Source organism: Canis aureus, chromosome 26 (assembly GCF_053574225.1).
Source record: "Canis aureus isolate CA01 chromosome 26, VMU_Caureus_v.1.0, whole genome shotgun sequence".
Lineage (NCBI taxonomy): Eukaryota > Metazoa > Chordata > Mammalia > Carnivora > Canidae > Canis > Canis aureus.
Window position 1 is genome coordinate 29,148,232 of NC_135636.1, and position 24,761 is coordinate 29,172,992.

At 47.5% G+C, this 24,761-nt stretch overlaps 2 protein-coding genes and 1 long non-coding RNA gene across 8 annotated transcripts in view; 1 reads left to right on the plus strand and 2 right to left on the minus strand.

The window, feature by feature from the left end:
- Positions 1 to 7,583: 7,583 nt before the first annotated feature.
- On the minus strand, positions 7,584 to 15,636 carry LOC144298234 (uncharacterized). Of its 2 annotated transcripts, XR_013365175.1 has the most exons (3): positions 14,501 to 15,636; positions 7,830 to 8,018; positions 7,584 to 7,729 (listed from the first exon to the last, which is right to left on the minus strand). It is a non-coding gene; the product is annotated as an uncharacterized LOC144298234 (long non-coding RNA). The 2 variants fall into 2 exon arrangements; XR_013365174.1 differs by having other exon boundaries at positions 7,584 to 8,018.
- MAP1LC3A (microtubule associated protein 1 light chain 3 alpha) lies at positions 15,433 to 17,031 on the plus strand. Of its 2 annotated transcripts, XM_077872851.1 has the most exons (5): positions 15,433 to 15,642; positions 15,921 to 15,976; positions 16,050 to 16,156; positions 16,430 to 16,599; positions 16,871 to 17,031. In XM_077872851.1, the coding sequence occupies exons 1-4, from the start codon at positions 15,603 to 15,605 to the stop codon at positions 16,590 to 16,592; spliced, it is 366 nt and encodes a 121-aa protein (XP_077728977.1). In that variant the 5' UTR covers positions 15,433 to 15,602; the 3' UTR covers positions 16,593 to 16,599; positions 16,871 to 17,031. The 2 variants fall into 2 exon arrangements, with proteins under 2 accessions (XP_077728977.1, XP_077728976.1); XM_077872850.1 differs by having other exon boundaries at positions 16,430 to 17,031.
- Positions 17,032 to 17,226: 195 nt separating this feature from the next.
- PIGU (phosphatidylinositol glycan anchor biosynthesis class U) overlaps positions 17,227 to 24,761 on the minus strand; it is a 94,728-nt gene continuing 87,193 nt past the window's right edge. For all 4 annotated transcript variants that reach the window (XM_077872839.1, XM_077872838.1, XM_077872840.1 and 1 more), the window contains one exon: positions 17,227 to 17,661. In XM_077872839.1, the coding sequence (XP_077728965.1) occupies positions 17,548 to 17,661 (114 nt within the window). In that variant the 3' untranslated portion in view covers positions 17,227 to 17,547. The remainder of the gene's footprint in view (positions 17,662 to 24,761) is intronic.

Sequence of the window (24,761 nt, forward strand, 5' to 3'; positions counted from 1 at the left end):
CCAAGTTGGGCTCCCTGCTCAGCAGGGAGTCTGCTTCTTCCTCTCTCTGCCCCCAGCCCAGCTTGCTCTGTCTCTTTCTCCCTCTCAAATAAATAAAATCTTAAAAAAAAAAAAAAAAAAAAAACCTAGGAATTACAGGATTCCTCCTCTTATGTATGTTTGACTCAAACCAACTGTACTTTTGTACATTTTTTCATTGAGAATCCCAAACCATCTTTCCACATCAAATTCAGGTTCTGGTGAATTACCAGGGGTTAAAAAGAAATGCAGATCTCATTGATTTGTTGCAGTAGGTAGAAATCATGAAATCGCCAAACATGTCAAATCAGTAGAGCCACAATCCAATGCCGGTGAACTTAAGCTGATCAATCATATTCAGTTGCAAAGGAAAATAACAGAACATGAAATGTTACGTCAACTGTGTTAAACAAGCTCAGTTGGATCAAAAGGCAACTTCTCCCACTATCTTCAAATTTATTCTCCAGGACTTGTTCTTCCCCTGCCTCTGGATGGAATGTCTTGGCAAATCTCAAGGCTTCGCTCACTACTTTTGGGTACTGAAGGCCCTCCTGTTGGCAAGTAATGTGTCTGGTCCAATGTAACAAAACCTTTGAACTGAATTTGGAGATGGAGACTGACCTGGACTCACCTTCAGCCCAGTGCTGTCCTTGCCCTCCGTGGTGGGGGGTGAGGGTAGGCAGCAAGCACTTGGAGCCTTTGTGCTGTCCCCTCTTTTGCCCCATGTTGCTAAGAGGGGAGTGAGATGGAGAGGAAGGTGCTCGCCTTACCAACACTGTTGTGAACTTGGTTCTGGCTCTCTAAGCCTGACATAGGTTTAAAGCTGAAACTTGTCCTTCTGATTCCTCTTTCAAGACTTTTCAAGACCTGTCTACTGTCCTCCTACCTGCCATTCCATTACTTTGGATGCTGTGGGCTCCCTGGCTGGCCCCTTATAACTAACTTTCTTTCTTTCTCTTTCTTTCTTTCTTTTCTTCTTTCTTCTTTCTTTCTTTTTTCTTTCTTTCTTTCTTTCTTTCTTTCTTTCTTTCTTTCTTTCTTTTTTTCTTCTTTTTCTTTCTTCTTTCTTTTTCTTTCTTTTTTTCTGTCTTTCTTTTTTATTTGTTTTAGATTTTATTTATTCATGAGAGACACAAAGAGAGAGAGAGAGAGAGGTAGAGACACCGGCAGAGGGAGAAGCAGGCTCCATGCAGGGAGCCCAATGTGGGACTTGATCCTGGACCCCAGGATCATGCCCTGGGCTGAAGGCAGACTCAAAACTGCTGAGCCACCCAGGGATCCCCCCTTATAACTTTCCTTTTGGCCTCTGATTCTCAGGGTTCCACTCTACACACTCTGCCTGTCAACTCAAGGTGAAACAGCATCATCCACCACCTCCCTTCATGGGTGGAGACAAAGCATATCAACGGCTTCTAACAATCTTCCTCTAGCGTCCAATTCTTTTTTTTTTTTTTTTTTTTTCTTTATTTATGATAGTCACACAGAGAGAGAGAGAGAGGCAGAGACACAGACAGAGGGAGAAGCAGGCTCCATGCACCGGGAGTCCGACGTGGGATTCGATCCCGGGTCTCCAGGATCGCCCCCTGGGCCAAAGGCAGGCGCCAAACCGCTGCGCCACCCAGGGATCCCTAGCGTCCAATTCTTATAGGCTAGCAATCAGACTGAAGTCTGGACTCACTTTGGGCCACCTTGTTTTGCATTCCTGCATTAGTCCTGCTCTTCTCTTAGCATGTGGCCACTATTGCCTTGGAGGTTCAGCAGAAACTGAGATGAAAATTATTAGACTTTAACTTCCTAGTTCACAAGAAATGTGTTATTTAAAACTTCCCTTAAAGGCAAAATGAGGGGATCCTTGGGTGGCACAGCGGTTTGGCACCTGCCTTTGGCCCAGGGCGCGATCCTGGAGACCCGGGATCGAGTCCCACGTCGGGCTCCCGGTGCATAGAGCCTGCTTCTCCCTCTGCCTGTGTCTCTGCCTCTCTTTCTTTCCGTGACTATCATAAATTAAAAAAAAAAAAAAAAGGCAAAATGAAATAGGAATTTCACGATTAAAAAAAATCTGGACTTTAAAACTTTCTTGACATACAAGACTTGTTTGACTTTCAAATAGTATTAAGTTTTCAAATATACTTAGAGAAAACATGGACAAAAGAAACATATTGCCTGTAACTTGTTCTTATTTTAAAATCTTCCTTTGTGGGACGCCTGGGTGGCTCAGTGGTTGAGCGTCTGCCGGACATGGGATCAACATCCTGAGCCAAAGGCAGACGCTCAACCGCTGAGCCACCCAGGCGTCCCTGAAGGGAATAATTTAAACAGAAGAGTTGCAAGATAAAGTTGAGAAACTCTCCCCAAAAGTGGAAAAGGAGAAAATGGAAAAGTTAAGAAAATTGAGGGATCCATCTGAGATATTCAACATCTGGTTAGCAGAAGTTCTAGAAAGAAAACACAGAGGGTAGAAAAAAATGTTTAAGATCTTATTTATTTATTTATTTATTTGAGAGAGAGAGTACAAGTAGGGGCAGAAGGAGAAGCAGACTTCCTGCTGAGCAGGGAGCCTGATACAGGGCTCAATCCTTGGACTCCTGGATCATGACCTGACCCAAAGGCAGATGCTTAACTGGTTAGCCATCCAGGCACTTCCAGAGGGTAGAAAATTATCAACAAGAGACTCTAAGAAAAATTTCCAAACTAAAGCCCTAAGTTTCCAGATCAAAAGATCTGAATGACCAGAGTTATTAATTTTTTTTTCAGAGCAATTAATTTTATTTTCAGAGCAATTAAACTCATGAATATTTAAAAAAAATTTTTTTTTCTTTTTTAAAGATTTTTATTTATTTATTCATGAGAGACACACACACAGAGAAGCAGAGACAGAGGCAGAGAAGAAGCTGGCTCCATGCAGGGAGCCCGATGTGGGACTCAATCCCGGGACTCCGGGATCACACCCGGAGCCAAAGGCAGATGCTCAACCACTGAGCCATCCAGGCATCCCCAAAAAAGGAATTTTTAAAAATAAAAAAATAGGTAAATATAAAGACCCATACCAGGCCCCATCATCATGGCTCTCAGAACACTGTGGACATACACAGTCCAGAGAGAGAAGAAAAACAGGTGCCCAGGATTAGAAATTACAACAGCATTGGACCAACAGCATCACTAGAAACAGAATGGGTGATGCCCTCAAAATTCTGATTAAAAAAATTACTTACAACCTTGAGTTCTATTCCCAACCAAACTATTAGTTAAGTCTGAGAGTCAGGTAAATATTTTCAGACATATAAGATCACATGTATTTGTCTGCCATGCACTTTTCTCAGGAAGCTACTGAAGAATGTACATCAAAATCAGGGCATGAAGCAAAGAAAGTACAACATGGGCTTCAGGCAATTTGAGACTCCAACATGAGAGACACAAAAGGGATATCTCAGGATAATGGTGAGGGGCCTGGGGCAGTAAGCCTAGAGAGAAGTCCTAAATAGGGGAGAAAGGTGTTTCCAAGAAGAAAAAAACTGATAGGTTATTTGATCCATTTGAATAGATTGCGAGAGATTTTTAGTTCTTCAACAAATTTAAGGATAATTTAATATTGGAGCATGAAAATCAAAACAAAGCAACAAAAAAGTAAGCCCAAACTCCCAGAAATAAAAAAATTGTACAATAAAAAGCAAATTTAGGACATATCCTGTGGTTCAGCTGTGCATAGTTATACAGGCAAAATACTAGAAAACCCTGAATGGTGCTATAGCTGCTGAGGGATGGGAAGAGTGATGAGGGGCAAGAGTCGAATCCCCTTCCAGTGTAAGAACTAAAGAAATAGGAGGACAACTCTGGTGCTTAGAAACATGAAGGTGAGGGGCACCTGGGTGGCACAGTTGATTGAGCATCCAACTCTTGATTTTGGCTCAGGTCATCATCTCAGGGTTGTGACCTCAAACCCAACTTGGGGCCCCATGCTGGGCATAGAGTCTGCTTTTCTCTCTCTTTCAAAAAAAGAAGGAGGAGGAAGAGAAAGAGGAGGAGGAGGAGAAAGAAACATGAAGATAAATATTAGAAGAAATAGCAATAAGTAGTTAAATTGTTATTTGACTTTTTATTGTTATCAGTATTATTTGGGTAAAAGTTAAATTTTGAGCATTTGCAATAACCTAAAGCTATGCTTATAATAGGATAAGTGAGTGCTTCTGGCCCTTTTCCACTGAAATAACTGAAGAATGAAGAGAATATTCTAGAACTCCAGGGGGAATCTGGAGAGCTAGACCAAAGAGAACCTGTTGCAAGCATAAATTATCTTGGAAGTCTCCTACAATCTTTTAAAATTGTACACGTATCTTTCATGCTGGTGGCTCTGTGGCGAATGCAGAACCTGAGTGGAATCAGGAACTCAGTCAGCCAGGTGAGCACTGATGGTGGCCTGGGTGAGAGGAGTAACTTGGGGTCCTTGCTGGGGTGTAGGAGGGGGATTCCCAAGGAGAGCATCAGAACTTGCTGAACTGGTGGGAGGGAAGGAATAAGAAGACCTCAAGGGGATTCTGAGGTGCTTGCTTGAGCAACCAGGTCCTGCCACTCATTGAGATGGGGAGCAATTTTGGAGGGGACAGTGTTAGTACATGTGCTACCAAAGCAAGCACTGGAGGGACAAAATCAACCATTTTGAAATGGCCTGCTTAACCTGGGCCTATCAGACATCCATGGGTCTGATCATGTTGAACACCCTGTTGAATACACTATTCTGCCAGTCCGTGCTGGACAAACAGACTTGGGCCATAAGCCAGTGATTAAAGCCAAGAGCTTTATATGAATTCACCAGAGTGACAGAGTGAATGAAAAGGGAGAGGGGGTGTGAAGGCATCACCAGGGATTCTTCACCTCCAGAGCTCTGCTCCAGGAGCAGGCGCCTGCAGACAATGAGAGCGAGGGAGGGAGGGAGGGGGGCCCAGAGAGTCAATTGAGGCGAACGCTCTTTGGATTAGGATTTAATTAAGATGCAGAAAATTCAAAGTAACTGTGGGCTTAAACAAGATAAAAGTTTGTCTAGTCAGCAGCCCAGGGTTGGCATGGTGACTCCACAAAGTCATCAGGGACCCAGGCTCTTTTCAGCTTTTAGCTCCACCATCCCCCCCGCATGGCCCTTGTCTTTGTGATCCAAGATAGCTGCTGGAGCTCCAGCCATCACATCAAGTTTCAGGCAGCTGACGGAGGATGGGTACAGAAGGTTGTACTCTTTCCCTCTAAGGAGATTTCCCAGAAGTCCCACAGAGAGAGCACTTTCCACTCTTTTTCTCCCCCTAAGAGCACTCTACGCCTTTATAGCAACCAAGCAGGCTACCTGAGAGGGGATGAAGCAAAAGGAGGGGATGGCCCGGGGGCTTCACAGGATCGTAGGCGAAGGTGATACTGGCCCAGGTGGTGGCTGATCACCTCAGGCCTGCTTCCCACCGGGTCTGGGGTCTTGCTTGTTGTAGATGCCCACCATGTCCGGTAGGACGCTCTTGTCCCACAACACTTACGTTTTGTGGACAGAAGTTTAGTCATCTTGTCACTCTTAACTGCAGTGGAAGCTGGGAAATCAAGCTGGCTGCCCTAAGAGACATTCAGGGTTGTGTTCCAAGGGGTAAGAGTCAGCAGTTTCCTCCATAGAAGCCAAGAGAAGAAAGAACTTCCAGGAGAAAGTGGTCGTAGCAGTGGGCTGGGAATGTGTGCTGGGCAAGAGAACATGGAGGCTCGTGGGGAAGTGACTGACCAAGGGTGAAGTAGAAATCTTGTCCGTTCAAAGGGTGGTGGTGAGGTGTGGTCTAGGCTGAGACCAGGGAAGTGCGGCCCAAGCTGAGCGGGCGGAGTGACAGCGGGGAGGGCTGTGAGGGGCAGATGGGGCTGAGAGGACACAGAGTGACAGGTGGGTGCGTGAAGGGGAGCGCCCAGCTGAGGCCTGGATCAGGCCGGGGTGATGGGATGTGAGGGCAGGGGGATAAGCAGGAGGTCGGATACTGGGGAAGATGGTGGCTTCACTTGGATGTTTCAAGCTTGAGAAGAATAACATTCCGAGGCAAACTTTGCTCAGGAGGCACGATCCAGACTTGAGGCTCTGAGGGGAAGTCAGGGCGTCAGGGCTGGAAGTAGGGGTCTGGTAGCCACTGACATGTTGAAGGCAGTAATGGCTGTGAAGGGAGACCTGACCCAGGAGGACATGAGCAGGCTGAAGAGAGATGAGGGCCATGGCAGGATGAGAGGCCTCAGGTGCAGCCAGAGCCTGGAAAGGCCAAGGGGAGGCCACCTCCGCAGGTGACTGGCCAGCTCTGAAGGTGTGGGGAGGGCAGGGTAAAAGGAACAACCCTGGCCCTGTCACTCAGGGAGGGCGGGTGCGGGGTGAGCATGCCCCTGGCTAGAGGGAAAGGAGGGGACAGAGGGAGGGCGGCCCCATGTGGGCAGTGGGACTGGTCGTCATGGCCTATACTTCCCAGTGATGCCAGAGAGACTTTGAAGAGTGAGCGTAGACACTTGGGGACCCCTGGGCCAGTTTCTTTCCCTCTAGCCTTTGAAAAATTCAATTTAGAGTCTGTAAACAGGAACAACCAATCCTCACTCAGAGATAACAACCCTGTCTCAGACTTCAATCCTCCTGGGTCCTCCCAAAGTGAGGTCCTCCCATTTTACAAGTGAGTTCATTGCCTTAAATAAGATATCACAGCACTGGGTGCTAAAGTTGGGCCACCTGATCCAGGCCCTGTTTCCCCAGAATTCCGTGCCTTCTTGGTCACTCTTTGATATTGATCCTTGACCTCAGAGCCTACTCTGCTAGCATCTCCAGGTGATAAAATTGAGGTTCCAAGGGGAAAGAATGTGCTCCAAGTTTTCCAGTAAATGGTAAAGCTACTTTGGACCTACGTCTGTCGGCCACTATGTAAAGGAAAAGACAGAGGCTTCAAGAAAGAGCCTGCCATGGTCACACAGCAATTGGTGGCCACCCAGGCCGGGCCGTTGCACGGCCACCCAAGGCCAGCTTTCTGCCCCAAACGGTCCTTTCGGATCTCCTTAGCACCCGGCAGCAGAGCTTGGCCCAGATTCAGTCCCTCCACATGGTCTAGAGGGGGAGACAGACCCTCAGATGGGCAGCAACCCAGAGAAACAGCACTGGGCAGGCCCAGAGTGGAGGTCCTCATCCAGCAAGTATCTAGCGAGCACCCTCTGTTTAAGTGCTGGGATAGAGCAGGAACCAAACATATGGAAAATGCTGCCATTAAGGGGCTTAAATATTAGTGGGAGGGAAAAATAAAATGATTTTTGTAATAATTATACACCATATCAAATTTAAACCCACAATGAAATACCACTGCACACCCACCAGAGTGGCTAAAATTAAAGCATCTGACAACACCAAATGTTTATAGGAGTACAGAGCTACTAGAACTCCCATATAAGTTGATTAGGATCTAAAATGGAACCACTACTTTAGAAAAAGATCTGGTAACATCTTACAGAACCAAACACACACCTCATAAGCCAGCAATTCCACTCCTAGATATTTGTCCAGGTGAAATAAAATGAGTATATCCACACAAAGACTATTACAGGAATGTTCATAGCATCTTTATTGTAATCACCAAAAGCTGGACAGTCCAGGTGTCCGTTGGTAGGAGGATGGATGACCAAACTGTGCTACATCCACACAATGGAAACTACCCAGCAATAAAAATAAACGGTCTACTGAGGTCTGTAATGACAAGAGGTTCATATTGAGGTAAAGAAGCCAGATACAAAAGCATGTACTGTATGGGTCCGTTTATATGAAGTTCTAGCCAGCTGAGACTAACCTATAGTGAAAAGCTCAGAATGGTGGTTACATCTTGAGGTGAGGGTGGAAATGGACTGAGGAGAGGCAGAAGGGAACTTTCTCAAGAGGTGATGGTAGTGTTCAGTATTTTTGTAGGAGTTTGGGCTGTACGGTGTCAAAACTCCTCACACACTTAACATCTGTGCTTTGTTATATTTAAATGTTAACCCTGTAATGAAAAAAAATTACCCAAAACACATATTGATATGAATGTGAAGGGTTTAGAGGTAAACAGATGTCTGCAACTTACTGGGTTTTTTCCTTTTTTCTTTTGAGATATAATTGACATATAATATTTATATTAGTTTTTGGTGTACAATTTAATGATTCAGTATTTGCATATATTGTGAAATGGTTGCCACAATAAGTTTGGTTAAACACCATTAGCATACATAATTACAATTTTTTTTCTTATGATGGCGAACTTTTATGATGTACTTTTAGCAACTTTCAAATATACACTACAACATTACTAACCATAGTCACCAAGCTGTACATTATATTTATGTCCCCTTGATATAAATATCACACACACACACCCATGCAGGGCAGATCTCACAACCCTGAGATCATGACCTGAGCTAAAATTAATTAGTTTTGTCTCTGTCTCTGTGTTGCTCTGTTTCTCATGAATAAATAAACTTAAAAAAGATGCCCAACTGACTGAGCCACCCAGGTGGCCCCCCTTGACTTATTTATAACCCGAAAGTTTGTGCCTTTTGACCCCTTTCATTCATTTTGCCCCACCCCACTCCCCAACCTATGGCAATCACCAGTCTGTTCTCTGTATCTATGAGCTTGTTTTTTTTCGATTCCATATATCTGTAAGTTCATGGTCCATCGGTGTTGTCACAAATGGCAAGATTTCATTCTTTTTTATGGATTAAGAATATTCTTGTGTGTGTGTGTGTGTGTGTGTGTGTGTCACATTTTCTTTATCCATTCATCTATCAATGAACACTTAGGTTGTTTCTGTATCTTGGCTATAGTAAATAATGCTGCAATAAACATAGGGATGTGTATTTCTTTCCTAGAGATTTTGTTTCCTTCATATAAACACTCAGAGGTGGAATTACTAGATTCCTACTTTTAATTTTTGAGGAAACTCCATACTGTTTTCTACAGTGGCTGCACAAATTTACATTCCTACCAACAGTGCACAAGTGTTCCCTTTTCTTCATACCCTTGCCAACACTTGTTTCTTGTCATGTTGATAACAGGTAGCCAGGTGTGAGGTGGTATCCCATTGTGGGTTTTTTTTTGTTTTTTTTAGATTTTATTTATTCATTCATGAGAGACACACTCACAGAGAGAGAGGGAGAGGCAGAGACACAGGCAGAGGGAGAAGCTGGCTCCATGGAGGGAGCCCTATGTGGGACTCAATCCCAGGTCTCCAGGATCAGGCCCCGGGCTGAAGGCAGCGCTAAACCACTGAGCCACCCGGGCTGCCCCACATTGTGGTTTTGGTTAGCATTTCCCTGATCAGTGACATTGAGCATCTATGTGTCTATTGGCCTTCTGTATATCTGCTTTGGAAGTGTCTATTCAGGTCCTCTATTTTTTAATCAGATTGGGGGTTTTGGATTTTTTGCTCTTGAGTTGTATGAGTTCTTTATATATTTCAGATATATATTATATATGTAATATATATATATTTACCCCTTATCAAATATATGACTTGTAGATATTTTCTCCTATTTGGTAGTAGGTTGTCTTTTTATTGTGTTGATGGTTTCCTTTGCTGTGCAGAAGCTTCTTATTTGATGTAGTCTCACTTATTTTTGCTGTTATGTTTGCTTTTAGTATCAAATCCTAAAATCATCACCAAGACCAATGTTAAAGAGTTTATCATCTATGCTTTCTTATAGTTTTATGGTTTCAGGTCTTACATTCATTTTTTTTTGAAGATTTTATTTATTTATTCATGAGAGACACAGAGGAGAGAGGCAGGAACACAGGCAGAAGGAGAAGTAGGCTCCATGCAGGGAGCCCAACGTGGGACTTGATCCCAGGTCTCCAGGATCACACCCTGGGCTTAAGGGGGCGCTAAACCACTGAACTACCAGGGCTGCCCCAGGTCTTATATTCAAATCTTTGAATTAGTTTTTGTTACAGTATAAGTAGTGGTCCAGCCCTCCCATCATCATTTACTGAAGAGACTATCCTTTCCTCCATGATGTATTCTTGGCTTCCTTGTTATAAATTAATTGTTCATCTATACATGGGCTTATTTCTGGGATCTCTATTCTACTCCAGTGATCTAAGTGTTTTTAATAACAATATTATAAAAAAAATAACAATATTATACTGTTTTGATTACTATAGCTTTGTAATATAGTTTGAAATCAGGAAGTGTGATACCTCTAGCTTTGTTCTTCTTTCTCAAGACAGCTTTGACTCTTCAGAACCTCTTATGGTTCCATACAAATTTTAGAATCATTTTTTCTATTTCTGTGAAAAATGCCTTTGGAATTTTAATAGAGATTGCATTGAATCTGTACATTGATTTGGGTATAGAGACATTTTAATATTCATCTAACTCATGAGTACAGAATATTCATTTATTCATGTCTTCAATTTCTTTCATCAATGCCCTATGATTTTTAGTATATAAGTTTTTCACCTCCTTTGTTAAATTTATTCCTAGGTATTTTATTCTTTTTGATGCAATTTTAAATGGGGTTGTTTTCTTAATTTCTCTTTCTGATAGTTCATTTTTAGCATATAGAAAGACAACAGATTTTTATATATTGATTTTGTATCACAACTTTACTGAATTTATGAGTTCTAACAGTTTTTTGGTGGAGTTTTTAGGGCTTTTTATATATGTAATATCCTGTCATCTGCATATAGTGGTAGTTTTACTTCTTCCTTTCAGATTTGGATGCCTTTTATTTCTTGCCTAATTGCTCTGGCTAGACTTTGCAAGATGGTTTTGAATAAAAGTGTTAAGAGTGGGCATTGTTGTCTTGTTTCTTTTTTTTTTTTCAAAGATTTTATTTATTAATGAGAGACAGAGAGAGAGAGAGAGAGAGAGGCAGAAACACAGGTAGAGGGAGAAACAGGCTCCATGCAGGGAGCCCGACATGGGACTCGATCCCGGGTCTCCAGGATCAGGCCCTGGACAGAAGGCAGTGCTAAACCGCTGAGCCACCAGTGCTGCCCCGTTGTCTTGTTTCTGATCTTAAATGAAAAGCCCTCAAATGTTTACTGTTGAGTATGTTAGAAATTAGTTTGTCATATATATAGCCTTTACTATGTTGAGATATGTTTTTATCATAAATGGATGTTGTGGGGCACCTGGGTGGCTCAGCTGGTTAAGCGGCTGCCTTCCGATCAGGTCATGATCTCAGGGTCCTGGGGTGAGTTCCCAAGTGGGGCTCCCTGCTCAGCAGGGGAGTCCACCTCTCCCTCTTTGCCTGCCACTGCCCTTGCTTGTGGGCAAGTGCTCTCTTGTCAAATAAATAAAATATTAAAAATAAATAAATAAATAAATAAATAAATAAATAAATAAATAAATAAATAGATGTTGGATTGCAGCTTATTCTGAGATGCATAAAAAAGAGTGGATGGAGGGCAGCCCGGGTGGCTGAGCAGTTTAGCGCTGCCTTCAGCCCAGGACCTGATCCTGGAGACCCAGGATTGAGTCCCATGTCAGGCTCCCTGCGTGGAGTCTGCTTCTCCCTCTGCCTGTCTTTCTCTCTCTTTCTCTCTCTCTCTCATGAATAAATAAACAAAATCTTAAAAAATATATTAAAAAAAATTGGATGGAAAAAAAAAAAGATTGGATGGAGAGCCACCTGGGTGGCTCAGCAGTTGAGCGTCTGCCTTTAGCTCAGGGCATCGTCCAGGGGTCCCGGGATTGAGTCCTCGAGGAGCCTGCTTCTTCTTCTACCTATGTCTCTGCCTCTCTCTGTGTGTCTCTCATGAATGAATAAATAAAATCTTAAAAAAGAAAAAAAAAAAGATTGGATGGATGGACATACAGATGATAAAGCAAACATAAGAGTGTAGAATGTAACTGGTAAGAATATTGGTGATCGCTGGACAGTGACTTCAAGTGTTCCATATACCTGAATATTTTCATAATGCTTAGAAAAATTACATAGCATATTAGAAGGTGATAGATGTTCTGGCAGAAAGATAAGCAAGGCATTGGGAGGGAGGATAGGGAGTGACTGAGGTGGGAGCTGAAACATTAAATAAAATCACTCAGGAAAGCCTTCCTGAGAAGACCTGGAAAATCAAGAGTGCGAGCCACACAGAAATCTTGGGGGAAAATGTTCCAGGCAAAGTGACCAGTAAGTACAGAAAAGCCCTGGGGCACAAGCATGTCCGGGGTTCCTGGAATAGCAAGGAGGCCAGTGTAGCTGAAGCCAGGGGGGTGAGGGTGAGGGTACATGAGGCCCCAGGAGCAGCAGGAAGGGAGATCCCACAGGCTCACGGGCCACTGTTCAGCTTTGACTTTTGCTCTAAATGAGTGGGATACAGGAACAGCTGTCAGTGTAGTGAGACCAAACGGAGGCTCACAAAGTCAAAACAAAGAGGCCAGAGGGGAGCTGCTGGCAGTGGTCAAGCGAGAAATGGTGGTGGCTCCCGCCTGAGGGTCGTGGTGGAAGTGGTGAGAACTGGTCAGGTTCTGGATCTATTTTGAAATGTGGGCCAGCAGGGTTTGGGCATGGATTGGATGTGTGGGTAGTGAGAGAAAGAAAGCAGTCAAAAATGATGGATAGAGACAAGGAAGATTACAGTGGGAGCACATTTTAGAGGAAGAGCATAGGTTCATTTGGGGGAAGCTAAATTTGAGACGTCTGCTAGGCTTTCAAGTAGAGTAGACATTTGGATTCAAGGGAGATTGGGGAGAGGGAGGAAGCCTTAGGGAGAGAAACAGGAGGACTGGAGAAGGGAGTGTCAGTCCAGCTAACTGGTTGAGTAAGAGTAAGAGCAAGCACAGACCTTGGGGTTTGGGGGAGGAGGCCCTCCCCCACTGTAGCCTCAGTCCAGGGCTTAGTCAGACAAAAGAGAGGTGTAACCATTTCCCCAAGGCCATGGCCGACCTAATTCTTTCAGTCGCACTCAATAGCTCTGACCACACTCTCCTGTAACTTGGTGAGATTTGTCCATTTTGACACAGCTTTAGACCAAAGGTCAGAGAACTAAGGCCTCAGGCCAAATCTGTTTTAGCAAATAAAGTTTTATTGGGGGCACAACTATGCCCATTAGGGGCCTTAGGCTACTTCCACATTCCAACAGAATTGAGTAGTTGCTGGAGATTATATGCCCTCAAAACCAAACATATTTACTGTCTGGCCTTTTCAAGGGAAAGTTTCCTGACCCCTTCTCTCTCTCACGGTGTGTTGCTCTGTTAAAGGGATTCCTAAGATATTCAGTGGGACATTTAGGTGGTCCCATTTTTTTTTTTTTTTTTTTTTTTTTGCCATTAAGAAAATGCTCCAATAGGGGATCCCTGGGTGGCTCAGCGGTTTCGCGCCTGCCTTTGGCCCAGGGCACAATCCTGGAGTCTCGGGATCGAGTCCCACATTGGGCTCCCGGCATGGAGCCTGCTTCTCCCTCTGCCTGTGTCTCTGCCTCTCTCTCTCTGTGTCTACCATAAATAAATAAAAATAAATCTTAAAAAAAAGAAGAAAATGCTCCAATAAACACATTTAACTATGTTCCCTTGAGCTCACATGGCACACAGCAAGGGGAATTCCTGGTCTCTAGGATATAGGCATCTTCAGTTTCGGTAGATTTTGCCAAATTGCTCTCTACTGTGCTAAAAAGATTTACACCCTCATCAGCAGCATAGAGTTCCCATTTTTCCATTTTTCTCTAAAACATGGTATGATATTCGTTCATATTAGTTAGCAGTTTTCTGTTGTTCATGGATTCCTCTGGGTCTTCTGGCTGTGAGTGATGGTTATGCTTCTCTCTTCTTTTTCTTGGCCTGGTGCTCTGGCTAGGACCTTGATACAATGTTGCATTGTGTTCAATGACAAAATTCAAAATTTGTTATTGGCTTTAAAGGGAATAATATTTAACATTTTATCATATAGTATGGTATTTTACCATTCAGTATGATGTTTACTGCAGGTTTTTTTGGGAGGAGTAGGAGGAGTTCACTTAGAAAACCATCTGGATTAATTTTTTTAGGTATATAGCTACTCACTTTGTATATTTCTTTTTTATTTTTATTTTTTAAAGATTTTATTTACTTATTCATTAGAGACACAGAGAGAGGCAGAGACATAGGCAGAGGGAGAAGCAGGCTCCCTGTGGGAAGCCCGATGCAGGACTCGATCCCAGGACCCCAGGATCCGGACCTGAGCAGAAGGCAGACACTCAACCACTGAGTTACCCACATGCCCTGATCATCTGTTTTATTTTTAAAAAATTTTTGATCATCTGTTTTAATAGGTGAATGTAAAATCTTTTTTACCTCTGATTTTGTATCATTTACCATTCTTTTAACTACTTTTTTTCTCCTTTCCTGCTTTGGCCATTACACTTTCCATTCTTTAGTGATCCCTCATAAGTGTCTGAAATACACACTTTGGTTTACAAAGCTGGGCAATTATCAGTATCTTTATCTTTCTCCCCTCAAATCAGGCATCTTAGAACACTTGAACTGATTGCCCTCTCCAGTCTTACCAGTTGTGTCCTTTCTTGTTTTGTACTCCACAGATTAACCGTCACTGTTCATGTTCCACTGTGTTTTAGATCTACTCACATGTTTGCCAGTTGAGTTGCTCACCATTTTTCTATTCTCTTTGGAGTTCTGCAAATTCTTTACAAAGTGCCAAAATGCTACTTTTATTTATCCCGCTTTGGATTTTATGTGAGAATCCTGGTCTTTAATGAAGTTTGTAAGCTCTTCTTCAGGTACTGCCTCTCCCATTTTTTTTCTCTCCTTCTGGAATTCTGATTGGGCCTGTGATAGGACTGGTGAAGTGAGAAGACTCACTTCCTCTTTTACATTGCCCATCACCTAGTTTCTCTGGTGAGTTGCTTCTGATCTATTTTCCAGTTCAGTGGCTTATCTTCTATATCTAATCTACTTTTTTGTCTCATCCTTTGAGACCTGAATTTCAATAGTTTTTCTAATTCTAGAAATTCCTTCTAAAACCTGTGTTCCTTTTTAGTGTCTTGCTCTTTCATGTTTTAATCCCCTCACCCTAGCTTTTTTTTCTCTAATCATGAGCTCCACGAAGGCGAGAAGGTCTTTGGGTTCACTGCTGTCACCCCCGGTGCCTCGCACCTTTGCTGGAACAGAACAGACTCCGAGTGTCCTATGGGATGACTTGGCACCAGTGGGAACGGAAAGATGCCGATCTGGGGACTGGCTCTGGCTCCCGCTCGCTCTCGGGCTCTCGGGCTGCGGGAGCCGAGAGGTGGCTCAACCCCGGCTTCGGGGAAAGGGGGCGGCAGCCCATGACATCACCGGACTGTGACGTGCCCAGGAAGCCCCGCCCCTTCGCGGCCCAGACCGGGAATCCAGCTCTGTCCCGTGACGTCACGGGTCCGGGCGGGAGGGTTTTGCGTCGGCCCAATGGGAGTGGCGCGCCGGCCTCCCCTTTAAGGAATGTTGTGACCTGACGTCACCCGGGCGAGTTACCTCCCCGAGCCACCGCCGCCAGGCTCAGCTCGAGCCCCGGAGCCCTTGAGCGCGAGGCGCGGAGCCCCCGAACCTCCGCCAAAGCCCCCAGCCGCGCGCCCCGGAGCCCCGGCCTGCGCGCCCCGCCGGGCCCGCGCGATGCCCTCGGACCGGCCTTTCAAGCAGCGGCGGACCTTCGGTGAGGCCCGGCGGGCGGCCAGCGGGCGCGGGGAGGGGGCCCCGCGAGACTGACCCTCACTGCCGCAGGCGACGTCAGCCCCGTGACGTCAGACTCGGGCTGGACCCCTGGGCCGTGAGGCAGGTTCAGGCCTGGGCCGGGACCTCGCCTCCCAGCCGGCGGGTGCCAGGCCCCGGGGCCTGATGGCCCTGGGGGCGGGGGTTGGGGGGCGGGGCCGGGGACAGGCGGGGCGAAGGGCGAGCGGGACCGCGGCCTTACTGCCCGCCCTCTGTCCGCAGCCGACCGCTGTAAGGAGGTGCAGCAGATCCGCGACCAGCACCCCAGCAAGATCCCGGTGAGTCCCGCCACCCCCCATCCCCGCGGCCCCAGGCCCCGCCGGGCTCACGCATCCCCCGCCCCACCCCTAGGTGATCATCGAGCGCTACAAGGGTGAGAAGCAGCTGCCTGTCCTGGACAAGACCAAGTTCCTGGTCCCAGACCATGTCAACATGAGCGAGTTGGTCAAGATTATCCGGTGTGTGGGCAGCAGCAGTCAGAAGGGGCTTGGGTCCTTCTGGGGGAGGGCGAGGCCCCAGCAGGCCGGGCCTGGCCTTAAATCTCTGTTCTGGAGAGGTTGGGATAGTCAAGGTCAGGGCTGGGATCAGTGTCAGGTCAGAGGTGAGGGCTCCTAGAAGGGGCTGGGATGGGTGTGAAGCCACCTCAATCCTTTGGGGGAAGGGGGGTGTAGGGCTCCACCCACCCAGGAGCCAGGTCCCCTCATACTGGCTTGCTCTTCTGCCCACCCCAGGCGCCGCCTGCAGCTGAACCCCACGCAGGCCTTCTTCCTGCTGGTGAACCAGCACAGCATGGTGAGCGTGTCCACACCCATCGCGGACATCTATGAGCAGGAGAAGGATGATGATGGCTTCCTCTACATGGTCTACGCCTCCCAGGAAACCTTCGGCTTCTGAGCCAGCAGTAGGGGGGGTGGTTGGCCTGGGAGTGGGGGGGTGCCCTGTCAGGCTCTGCCCAGGGAACTCCTGGCTCCTGAACTGAACTGCTCTGCCCGGGCTGGGCTGGGCAGGGATGCTGGCCCCCTAGCCAGGGGGCACCAACTGCACCTACTCTGCCCCTGGGTGGATCCTGGGCCAGTCATTGTTAGGGATGCCCTCCTGGGTGCTGGCTGGGATGGGGGAGGGTGGGGAACAGCCCCCAGCACTCTTGCTCGTGTGATTTATCTTTTTTTTAGGCCCCTGCCCATCTGCCCCTCCCTCACCTGAGGCGCTGCCCCCCTGCCTGGACCTGCCCACCCCTGAAGGACTGGCCCTTGGCTCACCTGATCTTGACATGGTGTATGGATCTGTGGTCATTGTTCCTCTGCAGAATAAAGATTGCTCAGGCCTGCCTGGCCCTTTGCTTCCAGCTGCTTGGGGAATGGGTAGGGCTTCGGGTGGCACTGTCTCATACCAGTTTCAGCTCACTAGGAACAGCTTTGTGTGCTGTGGACTTGGGGCTCATTCTGGAAACTCGCACCAGTGTGTGGTATACCGTGGTGATATAAGGGGCCAAGCCCACCCTTTCCAGGAGTTCAGTGTGGGCCCAGGATAGATTTCATAACAAAAAAGATTTATTAAGTAGCCACAACCTAACAAATCCTGCTCACCTGCTTCTTCCCCTTTCCAGCATGGAGGGGGTTCCCTGGTATGCAGAGCCAAAAAGTGGGGGTCCTAGTGGAGTTGCTCCTGGCTATTCCCCACAGGCCTTGCTGCCAGCCATGGCTCCCCTCTGGTGCCAGAGATTTGTAACCCTGGACTCGAACCTCATTTGCCTGAGGACTCCTCTGCTGGGAACTCTGGCTAGAGGGCTGGGCCCAGCCTCTGGCCCTTTGACCCCCTGAAGTCCATGCAGCCCTGTGCCCAGCCAGGCCTACTTGAGCACAAGCATGGCCTCTGTGCCGTCCTTGGCAGTCAAGTAGAGACCATGTGTGAGGTAGTACTCCCGCCGCAGGAAGGCATAGAAGTAATCAGAGATGAGCAGGATCTGGGGGGAGAGAGAAGGTGTCAGAAGCTCTAAGGAACCTCCCCCTGAACCTTGGGTCACTGAGGGGCTGGGCAGGTGTGGGGGAGACCCTGCTCAGGCACCCCTTACCCACACTGCAAGGTCTTGCACTTCAGAAATCACCCCAATCCATCCCACCCCTGTGGGTTTATGCCACCATCCCTAGGTCTGGCCTCTGAACTCCAGAATGTGACCTCTGCAACCAGAGGTCCCTCCACAGTACAGCTGAGTCTCTGTCAAAGTTACTTCTCCCACTGTGAACCCATACCCCCCATCTTCCTTCCAGGTGCTGAGGCCACAGAATCACCTGATACTTCACCTGCCAGTTCTATCTCCCAAATGCTCTCAAATTCACCCATTTCTACTTGTCCTTACAGCTACCACCCTGAACAAAATCACTGCCATCTAAACAGCAGCAGTCTCTTCTCTGTGTTCCCTGGTCCCAAGCCTCCCAACCCCAGTCCATTCTACTTAGCAGCCAGAGATTGCTTTTCAGAACAAATCTGGTCATGTTCCTACCTGAAAGGTCCTCTAAAGGCTTCCTAAGGCTCTTAGGGTGAAGATCAAACTCCTTTGAGGCTCTGAGGCCTTGGGCCTGGTCCCTATCCATGTGCATGCCTCACCCTCTCTCCTGCTCCACCTCACTCAGCTCCAGTCACACTGGCCTCTTTCCTCCTGCTGCAGGATCTCTGCTGTTCCTTCTGCCTGGAATGTTCTCTTCCCTTTCATCCAGTCACCATCTGCTTACCCTTTAGGTCTCAGGAAGGATCATTTCCTTAGAGAAGCCCTCCCATACCCCCCAGGTTGGGTCTTAACCCCATTAATCTTAAATTAGTTTTTCTTTCATCTGCATGACTGCCTGATAACTGTGGCTCCTCCCCTGGACTGGGAAGGGTCCCCAAGGGGTTCTGACACTCTGGTATTCATGCCCAGCTCAGTCTGCCTTTCCTATATGGGCCACAGAATCAAAAAGGCCCTAGAAGCTCAGGCTACCATCCCTATCACAGAGGCCCAGAGCTGAACAAGGACTTGTGCCATTTTATAATCCCATCACATGCTAAGACCTCCAGTACCTGGGGCAGGAGGGGCTCACAACCCCAGGTCTCAGCCACTTAGAGGCCTCTTAGACCATCAGCCCCAACCACCTGTTGCACAGATGAGAAGATGGAAGCCCAGAGCAGTGGTGGGGAGCACCTGGCTAGAGCCTACAGAGCAGGTCAGAGGTTGAGTTGAGTCTGGGATCTTGGCCTCTGATCCTCAGAAACCCCTGTCCTGGGCAGCCTCATGCTGTGGGCAAAAAGAACATGGAGGGGCTTGAAACAAGAGCTAAGGACAAACGCCAGGGCTGGCCTCTATCTAATAGATGAGGAAACTGAGGCACAGAGTGTCCAGTAGTTGGCCTAAGACTATGCCAGGAGAGCTGGCCTAGTGGCCAGGACCCTGCAAAGTGAGGCACCTGGAGTCCAGTCTGCCACAGGGCAGAGAACTTGCAGCAGAGGCTATCAGTGGAGCAGATAGCCCAGGGCCCGAGGCCTTTCCTCACAGCCGCCTGCGGGGTCAGTTACCACAGCAAAGGCTGACCTCATAGCCTGTAGCCCCTTTTTCACCCAGACCCGAGGTGTCCGGTCTGGGGATGGGGAGCCTGAAGCTGTGGCTGAGCTGGTGGGGGCTAACCCCCAAGCCAGGTCTGGTGAGGGTGAAATGCAAAGTCACAATTCACAATAAAACAAAACGGACCAACTTCAGTGTCATACACAATCAGCTGCACAAGGATTAGAAAATCAAAATACTAGGGATTAGGTTGAACCATATAAAACGGGCATTTTTGCAGATCAAAAATGGTTGAGTATTGGAAAGTTCATATAGTTCAATCCAATATAAAATGGAAAAAAATGAAGAGATACAAACAGTAGAGCACACTTTTTTTTTTTTTTTTTTTTTTTTTAAGCACACGTTATTTAGAAGAACCAAAACAAATATCTAAGGCCTTAGAGAGCTATTCTTTTTCCTTATAATCCTTAATATTGCAAATTATGTATGCATATATCATTGACTAAAAAATCAATTAAAAGCAACCAGCCAATAAATGACTGAATAAATAAATAAATGAGAGGATTCCTTTTGGAATCCTTACAGAGGAATTCCAAATAACTTATGCAGACATGCCCTCCTCCAGGAGATGGAACCTAATTCTTTTTTCTTTTTTTTGAACCTAATTCTTGTCTGCCCCCTACCCCTGCCTGAGTGGGCCAGACTTGGTAACTCATTTCCAAAGAACAGAGCAGGGAAGGAGAAAATAGTTCTTTACTGGAGAAGTCCCACAAACATGGTCTTGAACAAATGATGAAGGCTAACAGCATGAAATCAGGTGGCTAGCATGTACTGGCTGAGCATTCAAAAAATCCAAACCCCAGTCTTTTTTTTTTTTTTTTTTTTTAATTTTTTTCCAAACCCCAGTCTTATAGAAAAGTATGGGACAAACCCAAAGGAGGGACACTCTACAGGATACCTGGCCAGTGCTCCTCAAGACTGTCCAGGTCATGAGAAATTAGGACAGAGTGAGAAAGGGGGCACAGAACATCGGGGAGACAGGACACTTAAATGTAATGTGGTCTGCTGGCTTGGGTCCTGGGTGTTCAATGTTAAATTTTTCAACTTTGCTGTGTCTGTGAAAATTTTTATGATAAAGTGTCAGGAGAGGGTGGCATGGAGGGAAAGAGCCCTGTGTGCTGGCTTGGTCTATCTGGAACCAAAGGTCACTAGTCCTGATTGGGTGTCCTGCCCCTGCCTCCACAGAGAAGGCATCTTGTGGACACCAGGCTGGCCTGGAGGCTTGGCTTTTTCAGAGAGATGCCCCCAGATGGTAGTAGGCTGGCCGAGGCAACCTCTTCTGACCTTGAAGCTTTCCATTTGGGCTGAGGAGAAGGGATTTCCCAGAGGCCATGGGATTCAGGCCACACAGCAGCTGCAGACCAAGAGCCCTTCTGCCCAGTCTGGGCAGTGGAAGTTAGGCAAGGAACAGTAGAAAGAGCATGGGCGAGTTAGTGGCTGTGTGGCCCTATGTAAGTCACTTTCCCTACCCTAAGCTGCATTTTCCTTATTTGAAAAGTGAGTTATAAACCAGTTTACTCACAATGGTGGTTCCCCTAGCCCTTGCTCAGTTCCTCTGTGTTTTCAGAGACCTGCAGAGCAGCCCATTTTTTAGAGCTGCCCTCAGGACAATGGCTGGACTCATCTCTCCTGCAATCAACCACCACGTTCTGCTAATCTCCTTCTTCAGACTTCCAACTCAGTCTCCTTGTCTCCTCCCGTTGCCACCCCTTGATGGAAGGCCTCCTGTATCATCCTGGCTCTTTTTTTTTTTTTTTTTTTAAGATTTTATTTATTTATTCATGAGAGACACAAAGAGAGAGGCAGAGACATAGGCAGAGGGAGAAGCAGGCTGCCTGTGGGGAGCGCAATGCGGGACTTGGTCCAGGACCCTAGGATCACAACCTGAAGGCAGACACTCAACCACTGAGCCACCCAGGTGTCCCCCTCCTGGCCCCTCTTAATCTCTCGGTGTCTGTCTGTCTCTCTGGCAGTCTCTCAGGGTCTCTCTCTCTCTCTCAGTCTCTCTCACACACACACAAACACACATGAATCCTTCACTTGCCTGCTCAGAAGTGTCTAGTGCCCCACTCTGCCCTGCACCACATCCACACACCCCAGGAGCCCTGAACACAGCCTGTTCCTGCAAACAGCACGTGGCCACATCCCACCGCCTTTGCTCATGCTCAGCTCGGTAGCTGGAATGGCCCTTCCCACAAAGGGCTCCTACTTAGCCCTAGAGAGGCATCATCTGCATCTCCTGCCCTAGAGTCTTCCCTAACCTCATGCTCAGTTATGTCACCCCTGGGATGAAGTCACAACCAAATGGGGTGGCATCTGCTCCAGCTCTGTGACCCCAGGCCCAGGAAAGGGCTGGTGCTCTGGGAGAGGTCTGCTGGTCCCCACCCTCTCAGTGTTACCACAGTGAGGGCTCAGTCAAGACCACATTTCTCCCACTAGTAGCCAGGAGGGTTGCAGGACTACCTTCTGGGCCACAATGAAGATTTAATGAGGCAGTTGATAAAAGGATGGCCAGGGACAGGGAGCGGTGCTTCACATGTAGAGTAAAATGGACAGAACATGCTCTACTACAGGAGAGGAGAGTGGAGAGAGGGGGAAACCAACAACTCCCAGGTAGCTGCCCTGGGCCAGGCCCTTTACCAAAAGAGCATCATTAGGGTGGGCAAAATGGGTAAAGGAGAGTGGGAAGTACAGGCTTCCCGTTATGAACAAGGGGGATGGAAGGTACAGTGCAGAGAATACAGGCAATGGTACTGTAACAGTGTTGCAGGGGACAGAGGGCAGCTACACTTGTGGTAAGCACAGCATAAGAGTTGTGGAATCAGTAAGTTGTATACCTGAAACCAATGTCACACTGTGTTGTCAGCTATGCCTCAATTACAAAAAAAAAACCCATTATCATTGTCATTGAATCTTCACAACATTCTGGGGTAGGGCTTATAAGCCCCACTTACAAATAAGCAAACTCCAAGGTCAAGGGTCTTCCCCAGGGTCACACGGGGGTTAGGGAAACTTTAGGCTGCAATGCTAGTGCTGCCTGAAGCCCAAATCCTAGTTCTTCTCCATTGCCCCCACGTCTCCTCCCAGTTAAGGATTCTGGGAGGGGTGAAAGGACTGCACCCATACATGTGGGTCCTGTTATGAGCTCACAGTAACCGTGGTCTACACTAACACCCCTGTTGAGGCTGTGCTCCCAAGTCCCAGCCCTGTCACTTGGCCAAGAAGATAGAGATTTTTGGGTAAAAGGCAAAGTAAGTATCAAAGACATCTGAACCAGTGAAGGCTGTTAATTCAGTGGGTCTAGAAGCCGGGGGCTCAGAACAGCAGTCTCAACCAGCAAGGCCCCTTGGCTACAGCTTCCCAGAGAAGCAGGTGCTGTCACCATAGGCATGTCCCAGTTCCCCAGGTCTCTTGATTGGGCTGGAGATGCTGACACTTGACAGCCAACCCGCACTTGGGGAGCTCATGTGGTTGTCACCATGGGCAATCAAAGCACAGCTCCCTCTGCCCAGGCTGCCTCAGATCTCAGAATGTGGGAGCAGGAGGGGGCTGACGGTCGACTTGTGGAGCTGGATGGGCTTTGGCATGGACCCTACTCAGGACTGAATGGACACATGCGGAAGGTAATGGTGGAGAAACAGAGCTCTACCCTCTAGCTCTAAAGATACAAAATAATGGAAAAAAATCACTGGACCCCTGGAAGGTCACAACCAAGATTAAAGTCAGTATGATGGTAATTGTCATCTATGTGGCACTTTTCAATTCACAAAAGCTCCCCCCCCCCCCCAACGCCTGAGTCCTCACAGCCATCCTAGGCGGAAGAAACGGGGGCTGCTATCACCACTTGCCAGGTTTCAACAGCCTCCCCATGCTCCAGATTCTGGCTCACACCCCTCACCTCTTACCCTCCTTGCATGGTGAGGTTTTCCAAGCAGGAGTGGGATCACAGTTATCTTCAGCCAAAACCCACAGGCTCAGCCTGGTCCTCAGCCTGACAAGGCTCATGCTATTGCAGGATGGCCTTCTGCACTCGCTCACTTACACTCTCTTCCCCACAGGTCCCACCACAGAGAGCCTGGTTAGCTGCTACCCACCCCTGCCCCATGTATGGGCTGCTTCCCACAGAAGCTTCCTTACACATCCCAGCCTTTTTTTTTTTTTTTTTTTTATGATAGTCACAGAGAGAGAGAGAGGCAGAGACACAGGCAGAGGGAGAAGCAGGCTCCATGCACCAGGAGCCCGACGTGGGATTCGATCCCGGGTCTCCAGGATCGCGCCCTGGGCCAAAGGCAGGCGCCAAACCGCTGCGCCACCCAGGGATCCCACATCCCAGCCTTTTTACTCCATTCATAGCACCACCAGGCTGCCCTGGCCCTGCCTGGTTTGTTTTCTTTCTTTCCCTCAGACCTTGGACTCCTAGGAAGCAGCGCTGTGTCTCATTCACATTCTGCTAGCAGAGTGCCTAGCACATAGCAGGCACCCAATATATGCAAATAAATTAATTAGGCCCAAGGACTTGCCTAAGGCCAGTGAGCCAGGACAGATGGAGCTCGGAGTCACTGCAAAGGCCAGGCCTCCAAAGCCCAGGCTTTCTGCTGGCCTTGCCCCCCTATATTTAGCTCAGGTTTTTCCTGTCACTCTTGTTGTAGATAGGGAAGGGCCTGTGAGAGCCACGCTTGGGATGCTGAGTACTAAGCTAAAAGTTTGAGGACAAAGGAATGAACGAAGACCTAGCAAAATGTCACCAGTGAGGAAAGCAAAACACACCCCACTGGGCGAGGGCAAGGGCTCCAGCCTGGGCCACAGGCCCCTCTTGTCAGGAGGAACACTTCTACCCACACACAGACCTGGGATCTTGCCATTAGGACCACACAAACCCATGGAATTCAATTTGAAATGGGCCCCGGCTGTCCACAAATGGGGGTTACCATTCAACCACTGATGATCAGCCTAACATGTCCCCCAAAACTTATTTCCTCGTGGTCCCATTCCCCAGAATGACACGCCAGACCAACTGAGAGGTAATTCCAGGAGATAGGATTGTGCTTTCATTTGTGGAGTAAATACACAAGTCCTGAGCAGGACTCAACACAAGAGGGCTAGTGTCTAGACCCAGGGCTCCAGATCTCCCTGGAGACAGAGAGCAGAATGGCCAAATCAAGGCCAGCTACAGGGTCTACACTACAAGGGGAAAGGTTTGGACTCAGCACCTCACAGTGATGAGGCAGCAGCTCATGGAGTATTTACAGACCAGCTGGGACACTGTTTTGGACAGTGGGTAATCTGTTTTGGACACGGACATAGAATAGGAATGGGGCTCTCAGGGTCAGCCACAGAGGAAAACGGAAGTGGGCTCTGGCTCCCTAGGAATCCAGCAGAACCTGCCACAGGCCCAGCTCTGTCCTAAACAGATGCTAGAACTGGGAGGTTAGGGTATACAGGATTATATGGGATCACTGGTCATAAAATGT

Excerpts from the sequence above, each read along its gene's own strand:
- MAP1LC3A (XM_077872850.1), top strand. The coding sequence starts at position 15,603 with ATGCCCTCGGACCGGCCTTTCAAGCAGCGGCGGACCTTCG. Across the intron at positions 15,643-15,920 it reads CAAGCAGCGGCGGACCTTCG|CCGACCGCTGTAAGGAGGTG; the intron begins GTGAGGCCCGGC and ends CTCTGTCCGCAG. Across the intron at positions 16,157-16,429 it reads GAGTTGGTCAAGATTATCCG|GCGCCGCCTGCAGCTGAACC; the intron begins GTGTGTGGGCAG and ends TGCCCACCCCAG.